The 21,496-nt window shown below is 34.7% G+C and overlaps 1 protein-coding gene across 1 annotated transcript; it reads left to right on the forward strand.

Moving 5' to 3' along the window:
* Nucleotides 1-173: 173 nt before the first annotated feature.
* LOC110039551 (lysine-specific histone demethylase 1 homolog 2) lies at nt 174-11,876 on the forward strand. Its single transcript, XM_020744658.1, has 2 exons — nt 174-1,819; nt 10,979-11,876. Exons 1-2 carry the CDS (start codon nt 292-294, stop codon nt 11,704-11,706), a joined length of 2,256 nt encoding a protein of 751 aa, XP_020600317.1. The 5' UTR covers nt 174-291; the 3' UTR covers nt 11,707-11,876.
* The last annotated feature ends 9,620 nt before the right edge of the window (nt 11,877-21,496 follow it).

Here is a 21,496-nt window from a genome sequence, read left to right on the forward strand (position 1 = left end):
TGTTTGACTCACAAGCAAATTACTTATATATAAATAAATTATTAAATTAAATAATATTAGATGAATTAAGTGGGAGAATATTACATAATATTTTTTTTGAATATTATTTATAAATGAAAAGCGTATATAACACTATATTATTTTTAAAAAAAGCCCGCATTGGGTCCCTTGACGATCCTGCTTCGCGGCGCAACGGGTCCTGACAATCTCACCGCTTACCGCTCACTTCCTTTCAGCTGGGCGGTGATCACACTCCCGTTCCCTCCCCAATCGCTTTTCGAAGCCCTACCGATGGATACCCCGCCGCAATTGGCGGAGCGACGCCGCTCCCGGCGAACTTCTGCCTTGAAACCCCGCACCTACGATGAGTCCGCCCTAGACGATTTCTTCCATGAACACCTGGACACCTCCCGGAAACGCAACCGGACCCTCAAAGCGCGGCAAAAGGAGACTAAGACGGAGGCCATGATCGCCCTCTCTCTAGGGTTCCCCATCGACGCTCTCCTCGAATCCGAAGTTTCTACCGGCGTCCTCTCCTCCCCCGACGAGCTGAACGACTACATCGTCGTTCGCAACCACATCCTCGCTCGCTGGCGCTCCAACGTCCGCTCTTGGCTCTTCAAGTCCCAGATTCGTGAGACTGTTCACAGCGACTACGTTCACATCATCTCCGCCGCGTATGATTTTCTATCCGAGCATGGTTATATCAATTTTGGCGTTTCGCATGCCATGCGCTCCAATTTCCCAGATGAACATGAGTGCGGATCCGTTCTCATCGTCGGCGCTGGACTCGCTGGCCTTGCTGCAGCGCGGCAGCTGCTTAATTTTGGCTTCAAGGTGTTAGTTCTCGAGGGCAGGGATCGTCCGGGCGGAAGAGTTTATAGTTCGAAAATCGGGAAGATTGGGAATTTAGCTGTTGTTGATCTGGGCGGTAGCGTGATTACTGGAATCCACGCGAATCCACTTGGGGTCTTGGCGAGGCAGTTGGGAATTCCGCTTCACAAGATTAGAGATAGATGCCCTTTGTATTGGCCAAATGGTAGAGCTGTCGATGACAAATTGGATGTGGAGGTGAATTCTGTGTTTAATAAGCTACTTGAGAAGGCTGCAGAGGCGAGGAAAGCACTCGGAGAATCCGGTGAAGGAATTTCACTTGGTTCTGCCATTGAGAAGCTTCAGAAACTTTATAGTGTTGCAAAGAGTGAAGATGAGAGAGAACTGCTTGATTGGCATCTTGCAAATTTGGAGTATGCCAACGCTGGATGCCTTTCAGATCTATCTCTAGCTTACTGGGATCAAGACGATCCCTTCGAGATGGATGGCGATCACTGCTTCCTTGCTGGCGGAAATTGGAGATTGATCAATGCACTCTGTGAGGACGTACCGATCCTTTATAGGAAGACGGTTACAAGGATCGAGCATGGAGATTCTCGTGTAGAGGTGATGGTTGCTGGAGGCCAGGTGTTTCGTGCAGATATGGTGCTTTGCACCGTGCCGCTTGGTGTCCTTAAGAACGATAGTATCAAGTTTGATCCTGAACTGCCATCTCCAAAGCTCGGTGCCATAAAGAGATTGGGTTTTGGGCTGCTTAACAAAGTTGCAATGCTGTTTCCATATGTTTTTTGGGGGGAGGAACTCGATACATTTGGTTGTTTGAACAAAGATAGAGAAAAGCGTGGTGAATTCTTTCTTTTTTACGGTTACCATACTGTCTCAGGAGGTGCTCTACTTACTGCATTGGTGGCAGGGAAGGCTGCGTTGAATTTTGAAAACTCTGATCCGGTTGCTTTGCTTCATAATGTTATTGGTGTTCTTAGAGGTACTTTTGTACTACTAATTGTGATTCTTAGTGTCCGTTTGCTTTCATTTAATTCTTGTAAACATCTAATGGTGTAAAGTCATTCATTTTTTTTTTGCTGAGTGAGTTGATCCTATTGGAGCAAAGTGAAAGTCAAAATGAAGAAACTAATTCAAGAGATCCAAAGTAAAACTTAGAACAAAAACACACAAACATGAAAATGCAGAAAACACAAAGAACACCAAGATTTAACACGAAAAAACTCGAGAACATGAAAAAATCACAGAGCCACATCATATCAAGAAATCCACTATGAAAATGAGGAGAAATGTACAAATTACGCCAAACTCAAGCCTCTCTACTTTCTGGAACACAAAATGTATATACTTCCTTCCTTGGAAATGAAGAACATTCCTTCCTTCTATTTGACACAAGAAAATCATGAAATCTAATTGTGTACTTGCTTGTTCACACACCACAAAGTTCTCTGAATTCCCGTCTAAGACTTAAATCTCGAACTGCAACCAAAATCATTGCTAGCATCGAGGTGTTATCATTGACTGCTGGGTTTCCTAGGGCTTGGGTGTAGGAGCGATTCGGGCGCAACTGCGCTTCTTTTGGGAGCTTGATTCCCTCCCCAAAAACTTTTTGATGGGTGCGTAGGCGCCCGTGTTTGAGAGCAGGGTTTCTGGTGCTCGAATTTCTAGGCGCTGAGGTGCCCAAATCAATCTTCACACATAGCAATCTCCCACTTTGAGACTGATTGTAATCAATTCTTCTCCTCCAAACCTAAACCATCATCATAGTCATATATTATAATATAACTCGTCCCTCATCTCAATCTTCCTAAACTCCAACTGAAGCCAAACACAGGTCTAATTTTTCAGATGTTACAGTCTTAGTCAACATGTTTGCAGGAATCTGAGTTGTACATCTTTTTCAAAACTAATTGGTCAGCTTTTAGGATTTATAGGCGTTGAGGCGCCCTAATCAGTCTCTACACATAATAATGTGTCACATAAAAGATTGATTGCAATCAATTCCTATTCTCCATTATAATGTGTCACATATATGATTTATAGGCGTTGAGGCGCCCTATTCCTAATTAGTCTCCACACATCTTAACCTTCTTGAACTCCAATTGATGCCAAACATAGCTTCAATTTTTTAGATTTTACAGTCTTAGTTAACATGTTTGTAGAGTTTTGAGTTGAGTATATCTTCTCCAAATATAATTGATCATCTTTTAGGATTGAACGAATTAAAGGATATCTTAGCTGAACGTGCTTCATCCTGACATGAAATACGACATTCTTTGTTAGATAAATAACATTCATATTGTTACTGTAATGCTTTTAATTTGCTTGCTCATTGCTCGATTCTGTTATAAAACCCTACAGTCAAATCATATCATTGCTAGCCTTAGTGATAACAATCTACTCAACTTTTATAGTTGATAGTATAACAATTTTTTGCAGCTTAAAAACTCAAATGACTGTTTTATTCCCTAAAATGAAGATATAACATGTTGTACTTATTCTACCATCATTATCACCTGTTAGATCTGAATTTATATATCCCTATTGATTGATTCCTACACTTCCAAAATAAATTGTATTGTTGATTGTTCCTCTCAAATGTCTGAGAATCCACTTCACCGTCTTTCATTGATGTTTCTCTCGATTATTCATATACATGTTGATCACTCTCACTGCATGTGTAAAATTTGATTTTTGTACATATCATTGCATACATCAAAATTCTAACTGCTAAAGCATATGGAGTTCTTCTCATCTATGCTTGCTCTATTTCAGACATAGACAATTTTTCTTTAAATCGCTTAAAGTGACTTTATAAGTAGGTGTAAATTGGTTTTGCCTCACTCATGTTAAACATACGTAGAACCTTATTAACATATCAGCCTGAGAAAATTTAAGTAATTTTACTTATGTCCTTGTGACTCTCATACTAAGGATTTTTCTGGTTGGACTTAAATTATTTTTTTCAAACTCCCTTGATAATTCACTTTCAAGTCCCTTATCTTCTCTATATTTGTTCCCGTAATTAACATGACATCTACATACAAAAGAATCACGATATAATAATTATCAAAATATTTGATGAAACAATAGTGATCTGCTTGACACTTTTATATCAATTGTCTGACATAAACATGTCAAATCTCCTGCACCATTATCTTTGAGTCTACTTTAAATTATAAACGCTCTTCTTCAATTTGCAGATATGATCTTTTTTTTCTTGGAATTTCATATCTCTGTAGCCGCACCATATACATTTCTTCCAAATTATCATATAAAAAGATTGTTTTTACATCCAATTGCTCCAAATGTAGATCTTCCTCTGCTACCAAGCTCAACACAACTCTAATTGTTGCATTTTCACTACAAAAGAAAATAAATAAGTAGTCTACTCCTTTTGATGAAACTCTTTCACACCTTGCTTTGCAGGGTTTGCTACAATCTGACTCTTCTTTTAGCTTATAAATTCACTTGTTGTGCACTGCTTTTTTGCCATATAATAATTCTGTTAAATCACATGTCTGATTTGACCTCAGTGATTGCATCTCATCATCCATGACAAACTCTCACTTTTTTGAGCCTTCAACTTGAGTGACATTTCATAGCACTCTAGTTAACTACCATTAGCCAACAATAAATAGTACAAAAAATGTGAATGCCTATATATCAATAGTGTAATTTTGCTGGGCCTTATGTTTCAATAACAATTGTTTGAGGAACTTTCTATACTTCATCAGATTGAACACATTTACTTTCTTTATCTTCCTGATCACCATTACATTCTATTTCAACATATTTGGAAGACTCTTCAGAAGTAATTGATAGATAGTTTTGAGTTTTGTTCATGTCCATGTACATATCCATTTTATTGAAAGTAACATCCTTGCTCCTAATGATTTTTTGATTTTTATAGTCTCAGAATTTGTACTCAAATTCATCTGAATTATAACCAATGAATGTGAATGACGCGGGTGCGACATCTCCCACACGAGAAGGAGAGACAAGCTTGTCCGCTGAACTGGCTGGCTTAGAAACCATTTCAAGGAGGCCGATCCAAAACTCTAGTAGAGCCGAGCGGGTTTTCTGTTTTATCTCTCTGATCGAGTGGCTTTGGGAAAGGGCGATAGTGTTGCTTGCCCTCTCCTCCTTCCTTTTTTCCTCCTTCGTTTAGAGGTATTTTTTGGCTGATTTCTAAAATTTCTAGCATCGCCACCCCTTCCTTTTGTGTGGGAGTTTCTTTCTTAACCTTTTTTCTTTCTTCTTCATGTAAGAGTATTTATTTGTTGTTTTTAGAGACGAGGGTTCAGTTTTGTTGTGTGTTGATTTCGAAATTCCTGTGTAGAGTCTTTTCTCTTTCGTAGAGTTGTATCTGAGGAAGTGGTGGTGCTCCGGCTGTATGCTACGCTAAGATGGTGATTTATCTTCCCCTTCTAACTTCCCCTTTTAACTTTCCAAACCTGTCTCTTCCACTCCCCTTAGCCGCTGGTCACTACAAACCTTTCCCAACCGCCTCCAGCTCACTTTCCAACCACCCAACGTGCTGTCCAAACTCTTCATGCCTGCTGTCCAGACCTGCAACCTACTGTCGTCAAACCTGCTGTCCAGCCTTCCGATACTCGCTTTCCTTGCCATTTGACACCTCTTTTTCGCTGCCATCAATACCCCCTTGCTGCCACCACCCTGGCCAACCATCCCAAACCACTTAGCCGACTTCCACCGCTCCTAGAATACACCTTAGAGGTGTATGTTCATGTCTTTTATGTTTTCTGTTGTTAGTTCCTATTATGTTGTGCTGTACCATGTTTTTCCATTAATAAAAGTTATTTTGTGTATTTTTGTTGTTTTTCTACTAGTTCCGGTATCAGTGTGTTTGACAGATTTGATTCAAGCGTACTCCTATATCATGCATCAACATGAACATATGATGCCAAATACTTTTAAGTGAGATGGATTTATCTCTTTAACACTTCAGGCTTGTTCATGCAAGCCTAAATTCAAAGGTACTAACAGACTACGATTGATCATATAAACAACATTGTTCGTTGTTTCTGCCTAAAACTATTTTGGTAAGCATGTATGCAACCTCATACTTTAGATGAGTTCTATAATAGTTCTACTAATGCGCTCATCCACATCATTTTGCTGTGATGTCCTTGGAATATTGAAGTCATGTCTGATTTTCCTTGAAGTACAATAACTCTTGAACCTCTAACTCAAGTTTGTCTCATTCTCAACTATAGTTTTCCACTTCTTAAACACATCAAATACATCAGATTTATATTTTAAGAAGCGTAAACATACCTTCATTTTGTGATTATCAATGAAAGTAATAAAATATTGAGAACCTCCAATAGATTGAACTAAAGTAGGGTCATATATTTTAGTATGCACTAACTCCAGCTTTTTGGATTTCATCTTAGACCCATCCACTTTCAGAGAAATTAATATTGTTTTGCTTGTCATAACTCATAAATACAATCTTTACAAAAATTTTACTTTATAGACTAAGCCATGAAGTTTGTTCTTATAAATGAGAGACTTTATACATTTATCACTCATATGACAAATCCTATGGTGTCATGGACCTACACCACCTTTTGTTCCTACAACACCAATGGATTCAAACATCTGTTTGATCAAGTAAAGGGTGCCTTCAATATTGCCTCAAGCAATCATCATAGCCCCTCTGATCATCTTCCATGAATCAGCCATGAAATAGTCACATACTATGAACTTGCAAGTTGGCTCACATAAATCAAATTTTTTTTCCAAATATGGAACATGTCCAACTTCATTGAGCTTTCATATTGATCCATTTGACAACCTGATATCAACATGATCATTTTTTACAATACTAAATGTCTTATTATTTCTCAAATACACATTCTCTAGATTACTTTGAGTGTAAATTTTGAAAACCTCTTTGTTGGAGCAAGCATGAAAAGAGGCACCTGAATCTACTATTCATGATTTAGTATTATTTAGGAACAAAATAAGAAACTTACCTTTAATTTCATATATTTAGATATTAGTAGAAAATATTCTATTCGGACCACCACCACCAACTTTTGGAGCTTGGCAATTTTTCTTGAAGTGGCATTTCTACCCCCGTTCCAACGTTCACCTCTATCTTTCTCTATCCCTGACCTGGACATTGGATTTGAATCTTTCCTTGATTGTGTTTATATCCAAATTTCTTCTTTTGTTTTTAATTTTCATATCAGATATTGAAGTTTCACCATTCGCCTTTTTACGGGCTTTTTCATTTAGTACCAACCCTATAATTTCATCAAAGTTTAACATCATATTACCTAAAAAGTTACTCACCACAGTGACTAGTCAATCCCAACGGTCTGACAATGAAGATATGAGTAACAATGTCCTGACCTTGTCATCGAATTTGATGCCAACAAAACACAACTGATTAATCACAACTTTGAAGTTATTCAAGTGCTTAGCCACTGAATTACCATCCACCATCTTCATATTGAACAATGTATTTAAATAAAATTTACATATATACCATTTTCTTCATTAGAAAAAAATTATTTAAAGTCGAGGGCTTCTCATGCATCCTTGTTAGCGCAACCATGATATCTACCCTTAGTTTGCCTATTCACAATTGACAACAACAAATGAAGAAAGTGAAAGACGGATTAAACCTAGTGTTGTTGGATCGAGAACTTCCCATTATTTCAGAGTCATCGATTCAGGCTTTTTGCCGATTCCTTCGAGTGACATATATTGTTTCGTTTGATATAATAAATTTTCAATTTATATTTTTTAGAAAACAAAGTTTGAATCATTGAATTTCTCCACCTTGTATCTCATTTTGGCGACCATTGCTTCCATGTGAACCAAAGATCTTTAGAAAACCCCGCTCTGATACCACTTGTTGGAGCACAATGAGGACAAAACCGCAGAAACAAATTCAAGAGATTCAATGAAAACATAGAAAAGAATCATAGAAACAAGAAAACATAAAAAACACAAATAACTCCAAGATTTAACGTGAAAAAACTAGAAAATAACACAAATAACTCCAAGATTTAACGTGGAAAAATCAGAAAATAGGAAAAGAGTCATAGAGTCATGCCACACCAAGAAATCGGTTATGAAAAAGAAGAGAAATGTACATATTACACCACACTCAAGCATCTCTGCTCTCTAGAACCACAACAAAAATTCAATTCCTTTATTTGGAAATCAAGGACGCTCCTTCCTTCTCTTTGGCACAAGAGAAATCGCTAGATCCACTCGTGTACTAGGCCATTCGCATATTGCAGAGTTCTTCTACGAATTCTACACTGCAGACTTAAATTCTGAACTGCAGCCAAAAATCATTGTTGTTGTCGAGGAGCCATCCCCGAGCGCTGGTTTCCTGGCACTCGGGTGCAAGGAGCGATCTGGGCGCAGTTGCGCCCCTCCTATGCACTGGATTCCCTCACCATAAACTGCTGGATGACGCCCGTATCCTAGTGCAGTATTCTGGCGCTGGGACGCCTGCTCCTAGGCGTTGGGTTGCAACAATTAGTCTCCACTCGCAACACATTCAAAGTTAGTTCAATCATAAAATATTAAATTGAAGGATTTATCTATCGGTGTTGTATATTGAATTTAAGTCTCTAATGATAAGATTTGCTGTCCAGCATCATTTCGCACAAGGGAATAAATTTTTTAGTTGTATGTAAAAATACATGCAGTTTTTTTTTTGTAGGCAACAAATTTTTATTGCTCAGAATGATTGGATTAAAAATACATTGCCAGAATTATGTAATTTTCTTTTCCCTTTTCACATAAGGTAGCTTTATTGTCGCAGTAGTAGGTTGGGCTTGAATTCTATACATATTGCTCATGACCTTTGCATTTATTGAATGACAGAGTAATGCCCATTTTCCTTCATGTGAAGGAAAAAAAAATTGAGTTTTATCTGCCGACTCATCCAAGTCTTAAATCCATTTATTTAACCTTGACACCGTAGTCCAAGCATAATATTGATCCAAATTACGATCTCCTAGTCCAGGGTTAGTTTCATGAGATGAAACTAATTTATCATTGTTTAAGGGTTTAAACTATGGTGGAAGGGTCCGTTTGGGGGAACCACAACTTTAGACAGTTACAAAATTATTGTGGAGAAAATATTCATTTTTAAAGTTCTGAGAAAAAATAACTTTTTTAAAGTTGTTATAATTGTTATAAATATTCTTTTATTTTGGAAAAAATAGACTGCAATTTTCTTACAACCATCATATTTTAACATATCTAATTCTAAAAAATAGTTTCCCTCTATAAAAATATTTTAAAAACAACAATGAAATAATAGCCAACAGATATGTAATAATGGTTTAAAAAGTAAAACAGTGAGAAAGCTCTCCAAACATAACCCAAAATAAGAACGGTGTCAAGATGCTTTCCTGGATTTTTTTTCCATTACCTCTACTTGATAAGATTTTAGCATATTAAATATTTAATGTTTATTTGGGTTGCTGTAGTTTCTTAGAAAGGCCGCTATAAAGCTGATGTATGGAAACTAAATTTTTGGAATCTAGGCATTTGTGTTTCTATATAAATTGTGCATACTCATTCATTGTTAAGGAGCTGTGAGTAATGTCATCCAATTTTTCATCTCTTCCGTCAGTCGTGAGATATATATATATATATATATATATATATTGAAAAATTGGATGACATTTTTTTAAAGCAATCACATTTTAATAAATCTGATTTTCAAAAACAGTTTTTATTACAAAAATTTCTAAAATTCAACAAAAAATCAATAGCCAAATGGATGCGGCTGTGGCCTGAAAAAAATGAAACAAAAAAATAAAGCATGAACCTGGAGCAACTATGTAGATTGTCCTGATTAAGAAGTCATGCGCCTATGGCTTTTGGCATCTAGGCATTTGTGTTTCTAAGTGAAGTTTGTCTGTCTTATGTGTGCTATCCTGAAAGCCTCTTCTTGGCTTGCATAGGCACTGAAGTGTTCGTGCTTCAGTAACTAGTACCCTGCCTTTCCATCTTGTTGGATTATAATCAAAATCACCAATCAATTTTTTTTTTTTTTAATTTTGTATTTCCTCTTATTTTAATCATTAAGTCTCAGTGTTGTAATGCTTAATTTTTGGAAGCATATGCAGTTCTATGAGTCCCTTATGCTTGTGCTGGTCATGTGTTAAATACCAACATGTTTAAGGAAGATTTACTTACTTTCCACTCAATTCTTATGTAATTACATATCTAACTCCTAAACTTTAATTTTTAAATACATGCCACCTTACCGATTCATGAAATTGTGCATTTCACTTTTTAAAAGTTAACATGGTGGTATTTTTTTATCTGATATGAAAGATTTGGTGGCATAAATGTAAACAGGTAAAGTTTAGGTGTTAGATATGTAAGTATATCAGAATTGGGTGGTATGTATGCAAATGACCATTTTAATTGGAATCACATGCTTGATTCTTTATTCCAATTCAGTTAATTGATACAAACTATGATGTTTTTGTTCATTAATTTTTAAGCTTTTTATTCCTTAAAACTCATAAACTCTCCCGTATATGTTAAGCCTCAAACTCAGAACCTTTTGTTTGGAGACAAAGCACTCAACCACTAAGGTAAGTTGACTATACTCATTCATTGTTAAGCTAGTTGTTCGGTATGTGTCTTTGCACTTCATGCATTTCTTAAGGCTTTGAGCAAAATTATATATGTTAAATAATTAAAAGTTATTTTAGTTATTATTTTTATTTACAACATGGCTACGAAGCTTTAATGTAATTCTCAGCATCTAGTGGGATTTTTTTAATTTCGTTTGTTCTTGCTTGACGTGTCAGTGTAACGATTCACTCCTAACGTTTTCTCCATTCTTTCATTGCTAAAGCTCTGAAACATTAATAGGGGCAAAACCAGCTTTATTTTTTAGAGCGGGCAAAATCACCCAATGTTTAAATTTTTACTGATACGGCTCAAATTTCAAGATAAACAATTGCCCACTCCGGACGTAACCTGGTTCCGCCCATGTACATTACTTAAACATTTTCCGTGATTTCTTCTCTTACTTCATAAATATCTCTTCCTCTTAATTGCTAAATTTCGTCTGAGTGTACTTTTCAATCCTGGAAGATAATGAATGGAAATGCAGGTATATATAGGCCAAAAGGTATTGAGGTGCCTGATCCTATACAAACAATTTGCACAAAATGGGGCGGTGATCCTTTTTCTCATGGATCTTACTCTCACATTAGAGTTCACTCATCTGGTCGAGACTATGACATTCTCGCCGAAAGTGTCGGAGGGAGCCTCTTTTTTGCTGGGGAAGCGACAAATCGGCATTATCCGGCAACAATGCACGGCGCTTTCTTGAGCGGTTTAAGAGAAGCTTCAAAAATTCTTCATACATGGCAGAGCAGAAACTCTGTGAAAAATGACCCCAAAAAGCCTTTGCCAAAGAGTTTGAGATTCTGTAGTGAAATACTTGCAGATTTGTTTAGAGAGCCTGATTTGGCATTTGGAAACTTTTTGTTTGTCTTTGATTCTTCCACAGCTGATGACCCAAAAGTAATGGGAATAATGAGGGTTGAATTTGACAACAATTTAAATCAAGGGAAAGGAGAAAGTCTACAATTACCAGAACAATGCAATCAGCACTTTCATCTTTATGTCATCTTATCGCGAGAACAAGCACTCCAGGTACGAATTGCGAACGGAGATGTTAGGAGTAGATTGTCATTAATTTGCAAAAATTTTGGTTTGAATTTGATGGGATATGATTCTACATGCTTGTTATTCAGTTCCTTTATCATTGAAATTTCTAAAGCTCGGAAAATTCGGAATAAGCTATGTCGACTCGTGCATCATATAACAAATTAGTAATAACAAATATTTGCTGTATTGAATTACATTTTTTTAAAAAACAAATTTTATTGACTTACCATGCTCCCTTGCATGGTTTGTTCTCACTGGTGAAAGATGTCCTCTGTAATATCTTGTTCTTTGGACTGATCACCTTTGTATATGTTCACTAGCCTTATAAAGCTTCATAATATTAGGTTGATTGGGAAAAGAGCATTTATTAAATGCATGCTGGAATAACACTTTTTTTATATTTTCCATATGTGCTCATCATAACTGCATATTCATATTTTGTGCTATTTAAAACTTCAATTTTATTTTTGCATTATTTTTTGGCATTTTATTCATTATTATCTTTCTAGAACAATGATTTTGCACTTGTACTTGGGCATAAGCTAGAATTCAATTAGGGGCATTTACATACATACCACACAATTCTTATATATTTAAATATCTAACACCTAAGCTTTGATATTTACATGCATACTACTCAAATGTTTAACATCACTTAAAAAATACCACTGTTATTAACTTCCTAAAAGTGAAATATGCCTTTTCATGCATGGGTTTACAATACCAAGTTGTTATAATTGTAAATATAAAACTTTAGATGTTAGATGTGCAAACACATAAGAATTGTGTTGCATGTATGTATATTTCTCATTAATATTACAAAACATTCAATAAAAATGAATGGAGAATAATTTAAAGGCTTCCCTTATAGTTGAGATAGGTCTAACATTGGTGAAAGTAATGATTGTCCTTGTGGAAAGGTAACTACTTGCATAACCTTGTATCATTTTGGTTAGTGTTTATTTTTTTAGAACAAGTATGATTGGACTCAAAGACAAAATAAATGAGTCTAGGTCAACTCAATCTAGACTTGAAATTAAGTTGCATTCTAGTCAATTCAGGTTAACTCAATAAGAGTCGATTCGAGGACAACTCAAAATGAGCTCGAGTTTAATCAAATTAATCTTATTCGATTTTAAAAAAAACCAAAAAACAAAAATAAAATGTGCATTCGTTGCATGCCTACTTTTCTAAAGCAAAGCTTATGTCAGTAATTTTTCTTGTGACTAGATGAACTATACTTTAATTAACACCAAATACAATAATTAACACCAAGCACAAAGTTCCTGGTTTGCTTTTAGCTTTTTAAGTAAATAGTATTAGATTTGAATAAATAGGTTTGATTCGATAATTTATATATTAAAATTTAAAATAACCTAAAACTTAATATTAATACTTTTCCGCACCTACAAGTAGGGGCATAAACTTTAGTTGGCAATTATGAGGTACATATTTCATTATATTTTCTTGCTTTAGTGATTTTCGACTTATGTTAAAAAAGGGAGAGATAGTCCTAGGAAGACTTGGGCTTATTGTATAAAAAATGACTTAATCAATCTATTAGAACTAAATGAAAATATGACACTAAATAGGACGCAATGGATAAAAAGGATTCATGTAGCCGACCCCACGTAGTGGCAATAGGACTCAATTGTTATTGTTGTAGTGATTTTAGATACTTTTGGGGTCCACTCCTTTAATTGTTAGTTTAGAATCTTGTTTAGCAATACATGATTTGTGTACTCTTTGCATAGAGATTGTATGTTATTTGTGAAGCGGTTGAGCATGTATGAGATAAACTCAAATGAATTCATCCTTCTAAATAATTCACGCTTCTACTTGGGAGTGTTAATTCTATATTATTCTACCTCATTTGTGCCATCATATTTGACAATAAATATGGTCCAAATATTTTTCAAATCTTAAAGGCACAAATCTTCGTATAATTATCAGGTTTTGATGCACAATATAATCAGATTACAACCTTAATATTTAGTTGTTCGAGTTCTAACTTAACGGTGGAGTCCATTTTGAAATAGGCTAGGAGTAATCTTCTCTTTAATGGTATCAAGATGGATTGATAGCCATTCAAAAATGAGACTCCATATTCACATATCAATAGATTGTAAATGCTAGATTGCATAATTTTTCAATAATGAAAAGATACATTTTTAAGAGTAGAGGTGTAAAAGAAGATTGTCCTTTATACACCACACAACCAGGAAATGCTTATCAGATATGCATTTAGATCTAATCTTATATGAAACATCAATTAAAAAGTTAATGTTTCAATACTAGTTGAAGGTTATAACACAGCCCGGACAGGGGTGAATTGGTTATTATTTTTTTCCAAAATAGATAACTAAGAAAAATTACACAATCATCTTTTGTTTGATTTGACCCAACATGACCTACATTCATGTCTACACACGCTTTGTATTTCACCAAGCAAATCACTCTTTCACCCACAAGTTTATGGAAAAGCCATTAATATTTCATTTATTGCATGATAGGGTAAGAGATCCTACACCTTAATTAGGAATAAGGGCACTTCTTAAAGCCTGAGAAATAAAAAAGAAGAAATTAAAAATTACAAAATTTAAATGTTTTGTACGATACTAGTATGATGATTTTTAGGTCATAGTACATTGAAGCACATTTTTATCCTTTGACATTCAACTCAAGCTCTTGCTTGATATGATTAGGGAGAATGATATTATTGCAATGAGATTTTTTTTTTTCTTTTGGTCTCTAATCTCTTTTAGGTTTATAATCATTGGATTTTTGGTGAATCACCTAATATAATAGAACACACAATATAGCTTATATTGTATCTCCAAAATTCGAAACCCATTAAAGAACAACTCCTAAAATATATAGCTATTGTTGTTTCAAATTAAATTAAATGAGAGATGCTAAATACTTAATGATAATCCATATGGTTTGCAAATATTTGCTAATAATTGATGATGTGCTAACTCATGTATAAGAGGTGTCCTAAGGCTTGATGATTTTATGGAAGTACATACACTTATTAATAATAATTTATCAACTTAATGAGACAAATCAACGGATTAGTGAAAATGCAAAAATAAGGTTTGTTAGTTTTAATTTTTTTTTCCATAATCATTTTGTTATTCATGACCTGACTCGATTAGAGTTCTTTCATGATTGTTTATTAACTTATCAGATATATTTGAATAATTTTTTGAATATATAGTTGATAATAAACAAGCTTGAATTAGTTGGTGTTTAAAATTAATAAGCTTATTAAGAAATTTGATTAAGACTTGATAATATATGAATCTAAGACTTTATAGTTTTTTTTTAAATATGTGATTTTGTTTGAATTATGTTCCTTTATTTATTAGATTGTTTTTGTTCACATGCACAAGTTTTTTCATTATTAAAATGCTTATTTATTTATTATATCATTCAATTAACATCTTATGTTTAAGCACATAAGACAACCCATTAATAAGCTTAATAGGATTGGTTTAGTTGACTAACAAATTACTCAAAAGTGTTACTTGTTAAGAGGCTTAAGATTTATTTGGTTAGCTAACAACCAAGAGCTCAAACGATGCCCAAATAGCCACAACCATAGATGATGCCCAAATAGCCACAACCATAGATGAATCGAGCTTGAACACTACTATAAATGCACAAATCGTGTTCAAGTTTGAACAAAGTTTTTTTCTATGAGAGATTTTATGTAAATTGATTTGATGGATCCCAAGGAAACATTGAACAAAAGCGTACATAACCAAAAGCACATAAAATACAAATAACACCAAGATTTAATGTAAAAAAAAACCTGAGAACGAAAAATAAAATGGAGCTACACTGCATCAAGAAATTCACTATGAAAAATAAGGAGAATTGTGCAAATTACATCGCACTCAGGCCTTTCTGCACATTTCAGAACTCAACGGGCACAATATCTCTCAATGAAACTGTAACAAAAAGCCTTGAATCGCTTAATTCAGTCACTGGCGGTTGGGCGCCATTGATAGGGTGCGGCGGCGCTTCACCAGGCGCTGCATTGTGAATGCTCGGGTTCTTGGACCTGTGTCGGTAGCAGTGAAGCTCCTTCTGACGTCGGCATGCTAGGTTTAGGAAAAAAATTTTGGGGACAACGCCCCTGAACCCAATGAACGTCTTGTTGACGAAATTGAGAGTTTTGAGTAACTAATTGAACACCACTATCAGACTCCACATCCTAACTATCTCTCACTTGTAAAATGATTGCAAGCAATTCCACTCCTCCAAATGTGCAACACCTTCAAGTTATGAAGAGTAGTTTTGCTTATCCTTGGTCTCAACTTTCTTGAACTCCAACTGAAGCCAAGTATAACTTCAATTTTTCAACAGTTATAACCTTAGTCAATATGTCTGTAGGATTCTGAGTTGTGTGTATCTTCTCCAAGGATAATTGACCATGTTTTAAGAGTGAATGAATGAAGTGATACATCTATTGAATGTGCTTTGTTCTGTCATAAAATGTGACATTCTTTACTAAATGAATAACATTCATTCTGTGACTATAAGTTTTTTATTTCCTTGCTTCTTGGTCAGTTTTGCAATAAAGTTTTGTGGCCAAATGATTTTAGGAAAAAATAATTACATAGCACCCAATTCTTATGGATTTACCTATCTCACACCTAAACGTCCATTTTTACATTTTACAACCTAAACGTCCATTTTTACACACATAGCACTTTACCTATGGATGAAAAGATGGATTTGACTATTGAAAAGTGATGATAAGTGCCACTTTTTATATAGTAGTTGTAATTATGAAAGTTTAGGTGTGAGATAGGTAAATATGAAAGTTTTGGGTGCTATGTATGTAAAAGCTCCATGATTGCTTGGAAGCCTTAGCGATACTAAGATACTTAGCTTCTGTAGGTGATAGTGCAACAACCTTTTGTAACTTGAAAATCCAACTCACTGTTGTGTTCCCCAAAATGAATATATAACATGTTGTACCTCTACCATCAACATCTCATATTAGATCTGAATTTATATAAGCCTATAAATCAACTCTGCATTTTTAAAGCAAAGTATTTTGTTAAATGTACCTGTCAAGTATATGAGATTCTACCTGATCGCCTCCCAATGATGTTTCTCTTGATATTTCATGTACAAACTAACCACACCCATTGTATATATAATATCTGGTATTGTACATATCATAATATACCAAACTTCCAACAGTTGAAGCATATGAGATTATTTTCTTTGTGCTTACTTTGCAGACTTTGGCGATTGTTTCTTAGATAGCCTAAACTAACTAGCTAAGGGGTGCAAATCAATTTTGCCCTACTCATGTTGAATCTTTGTAGAACTTTCTCAATATATTATGTCTAAGTTAACTTCAATTTAGTTGCACTCCTGTCTGGGTTGATTCTCATTCCAAGGATTTTCTTTATTAGATCTAAATCCTTAATTTCTAACTCCCATGATAATTGCTCCTTCAAGTTTATAATCTGTTTATATATGATATTACAATTAACATGTCATTCACAAACAAAAGAAATATAACATCATAATTATCAAAATATTTAATGAAATAACTCTGATCTTCTTAGCGCTTCGTGTTCGTACTGTCTAACATAAACATAGTCTCGGGGCTTGCTTCATACCATAAATAATCTTCTTCAGTTTGCAAACACTATTTTCTTTTCCTGGAACTTGATATTTCTACGGTTGCACCATGCATAGTTCTTCTAAGTCAGCATGTAATAGCGTTGTCTTTAAATCCATCTACTCGAAATGTAGATCTTCCACTACTACTAAGCTCAACACAACTCTAATAGTTGTTATATTCACTATAGGAGAAAATATCTCTATGTAGTAAATTCCTTCCTTTTGCTGAAATCCTTTCTTAATAAGTCTTGCCTTATACAATTACTAACATCTTATTAGTTTTTCAACCCGTAGATCCACTTGTTATGCAGTGTTTTTTTGTAATATTAATTATGTTTAGTCACATGCCTAATTTGACATTATTGGTTGCATCTCATCATTCATAAAAACATCCACTTATACGAGTCATCAATTTGAGTGTCATCATTATAACACTCTAGTTTACCACTATCAATCAACAATAGATAATACAAATAAAGAGAATACCTCTATATTGGTCATGTGATTCTGCTTGACCTCTAACTTCAGTAGCAGGTGTCTGAAGAACTTCTTATACTTAATCGGATTGAGCATGTTTTTTTCTCCTACTTTCTGATCACTTAAGTCTTCTATCTCAACATATTTGGAGGGATCTTTAAAAATAATCAATGAACAATTTAGAGTTCTATTTCTGTCCTTGTACTTCTCCAATTCATTGAAAGTGACATCATTGCTTCTAATGAATTTCTAATTCTAATAGTTTCAGAATTTGTAGCAAAATTCATCTAAGTCAAACTAAATGAAAATGGAATTGATAGATTTTGAATCAAGTTTACTCATAGATCATGCATCAACATGAACATATTACTATCAACCAATAATTTTCAAGTGAGATATATTTATCTCTTTCATTTTATGCTTCTTCAGGGAAGCCTTCATTTAAAGGTATTGACAGAACATGATTCATCATATAATTAACAATGGTCACTGTTTCTACCCAATACTTTGGCGAGGTTGCATGCAGTGTCATACTCCTAGCATACTCTATGATAGTTATAGTTATGCGCTCAGCAACAGCATTTTGTTGTGATGTTGAACCTCTGATCACAATATTCATCACCATTATTTTGTTATAATTAATCCAATTCATATGTCCCATTCTCAACCATAATTTCCCACTTCTTAAACATTTGAACTTTATATTTTAAGAAATAAACCCAATTTTCCTAGTGTGGTCATGAATGAACCCATCTAGTGTGGTCATGAGGTCATGAATGAACCCATCTTTCTTAGTGTGGTCATGAATGAACCCATCTTTCTTAGTGTGGTCATGAATGAAAGTGATAAGGTATTGAGAACCTCCAATAAACTGAACTTGAGTAGGACTCACTTCTAAAAAAAGTAACATTCTTTTGCTTGTCATAATCACAATATTCATAAAAAAATTAAATATATATACCTTGAAGTTTTTTTTAGAAAGTAAGGACTTCATACATTTCTTACTCATATTGTCAAGTTTGCGGTGTCAGAGACCTGCATGAACCTTTTACCGCTACTCCAATGGATTCGAGAGTACCTTCAATATTGCCTCCAGCCATCACCATTGTTCTTTTGATCACCTTCAACGAATCACCTGTGAAAATGATCACATACTTTAACCTTGCAAGTTGACTTACATTAATCAATTTTTTTTTGCAAACATTGAGCATGCCTAACTTTATTCAATTTCTAGACTGATTCATTTGTCGGTTTGATATCAACATCATCCTTTCCAATAGTAATGCAAACTTTATCTTCTTCCAAATGCACCTTTCTTAGATCACCCTGAGCGTAGTGTTTGAACACATCTTTGTTAGGGCAAGCATGAAAAAGGGCACACGTATCTATTATCCACGATTCAATGATATCTAGGAATAAAATAAAGGAATCACATTGGATTTCATCTTTGGAGACATTTGTAAAGAGTTTTATTTTTAGACCTCCACCATTAATATTCTTCGGAGTTTTATAGACTTTCTTAAAGTGACATTTCTTCTCGCAGTTCCAACATTCACCTCTACCTTTTCTTTTTCCTGATTTGGAGTTTCCTCTGATGAACTTGAATCTCTCCTTGCTTGTGTTTCTATTCAGTTTTCTTCTTCTAGTTTCAACATTCAGAGCAGAATTTGGAATTTCACCGCTTGCCTTCTTGTAAACTTCTTCATTCATCACTAATCTCACTATACCATCGAAGTTCAACTTCATGTTTTCCGAAGGGTTACTCATCGCAATAAGAAGTCCATACCAACTCTCTGAAAATGAAGATAAGCGTCCTAACCTTCTCATCAAACTTAGTGCATACAAAACACAATTGATTATTTACAGTGTTGAAGTTATTCAAATGTTCAACCACTGAGCTATCATCCATCATCTTTCATATTGAATACCTCTTCATACCTCTTCATAAAAAAAAAAAAACTTTAATTGATGTCAAACGTTTCTCATACTTTTTTATTAGTGATGTCATGAGATAAACATTAGTCTTCTCATTCATAATGTTGAATACAACGAATGAGGAAATTGAAAACTAGATCATACATGATAATGTTTGATCAAGAAACTCTCATTCTTTTAGAGTCATTGATTTGGCTTCTTGGTGATTCCATCCAGTGGAAAATATAGTTTCTTTTGATATGAAAAATCTTCAATTTGCATTTTCTAGAAAGCAATGTTTGTACCATTGAACTTCTCAACCTTGTACTTCACTTCGTTGGTCATTGCTCCCACTCGAATCAAAGATCTTCAAAAACTTGGCTCTAATACCCTTGTTATGAGAGTTTTTACAAAAACTAATTCAAGATATCTAAAGTCAAATGTTGAACAGATGCATAAAAAACTGAAAAACACAGAAAACACATATAACACCAAGATTTAATGTGGAAAACCCAAGAACAAAAAAAATAGTGAAACCACACCATACATAGAAATCCACCATGAAAAATGAGAAGAATTTTACAAATTATGACTCACTCAAACTTTTTTACAACTTTTGGAACTCAGTAACACCCATTATCTTCTTCGTTACATTGAGGGGTAACACCAGCAAACCCAAACAAACATCAAGAAGGCACTAGTTTTTGTATCCCCAATTAGGTTTCTCAATGAATTGTTGGCACATTTGTTGAAGAAGCACGATATATTTAGTTTGAAGACTACATGTCACCGACATTTAGTCAGCATTATTGGTCGACAGCTTGATAGTCTAGTTGAAGATCAAAATATATTGTCACAAAATTACCCTCAAAGGCCTTTGCTCTGCTTATCAGTTTAATAGTTTTCCCCATTTTCTTTTATAATATATGTAATTAATGAAAATAAGACATTTTCAATAAGTTTAAATGTTAAAGATAATTTGTAATTATGGTAAAATAAATATTTGTGATATTAGTGAAGGGATCTAGTCGACAAAGTGAAGTTTATTTGGTCACACCTCACTCACTAAGCTTTGAAAGAAATCACAGAAATCTAATAGGAGAGTGCAAGCTAAAAATTTAGACAATTTCAATTTATATGACATGATTTTAATTGAAAGAGGACCGATACCCGTAAAGATGCTTGCTAAAAGAATAAAATAGTACAATAACAATAAAAGTAAATATATATAGATGAAGATATTTGAGATCATGATGAACGGCTAAGATGAGCTGAGGTGGTTATTAAGGTGTGGTGAGGATGACACCTGATAAAGTGTAATGATAAGTTATGTTGTAGGTATAATATTACCATCCCCTCGCAAGCTAACGGTTGGCGTGCAGAGATTTAGCTTGTCCCAAAGCTTGTAGTAACGAGGTGTAGACAACGTCTTGATGAAAATACCAACAAGTTGGTCTTCGATGGGAAGATACTGGAGAGAGAGGTCCTTGTAAGTGATATGTTCTCGAATGAAATGTTAGTCAATCTCAATATGCTTGGTTATGGCGTGAAAAGTTGGGTTATTTGCGATAGCCACATCAAAAGTGTTGTCATAATGAATGGGCATTGTAGATTTTGTGGAGATGTGAAAGTCATGTCACGGTTGTCGTAACTAAATAACGGCTGCGAAAGATAGGGCTCTGTATTCAGTTTCAGCTGAGGAGCGAGCCACAATTGGTTGTTTCTTAACATACCAAGAGATGAGATTGGGGCCTAAGAAGGAGCATTTACCAGTAATGGAATGAGGATCATGATAATCACTAGCCCAACTGGAATTTGAATAAACATGTATTGTAAGTGGTCCAACATGTAGTGGCAGACCAAGAGTAAGAGTGCTTAGGAGTAGTCATTTGAGCTGTTGAAAGAGTGTAGC

Source organism: Phalaenopsis equestris, unplaced genomic scaffold (assembly GCF_001263595.1).
Source record: "Phalaenopsis equestris unplaced genomic scaffold, ASM126359v1 Scaffold000002, whole genome shotgun sequence".
Classification (NCBI taxonomy): Eukaryota; Viridiplantae; Streptophyta; class Magnoliopsida; order Asparagales; family Orchidaceae; genus Phalaenopsis; species Phalaenopsis equestris.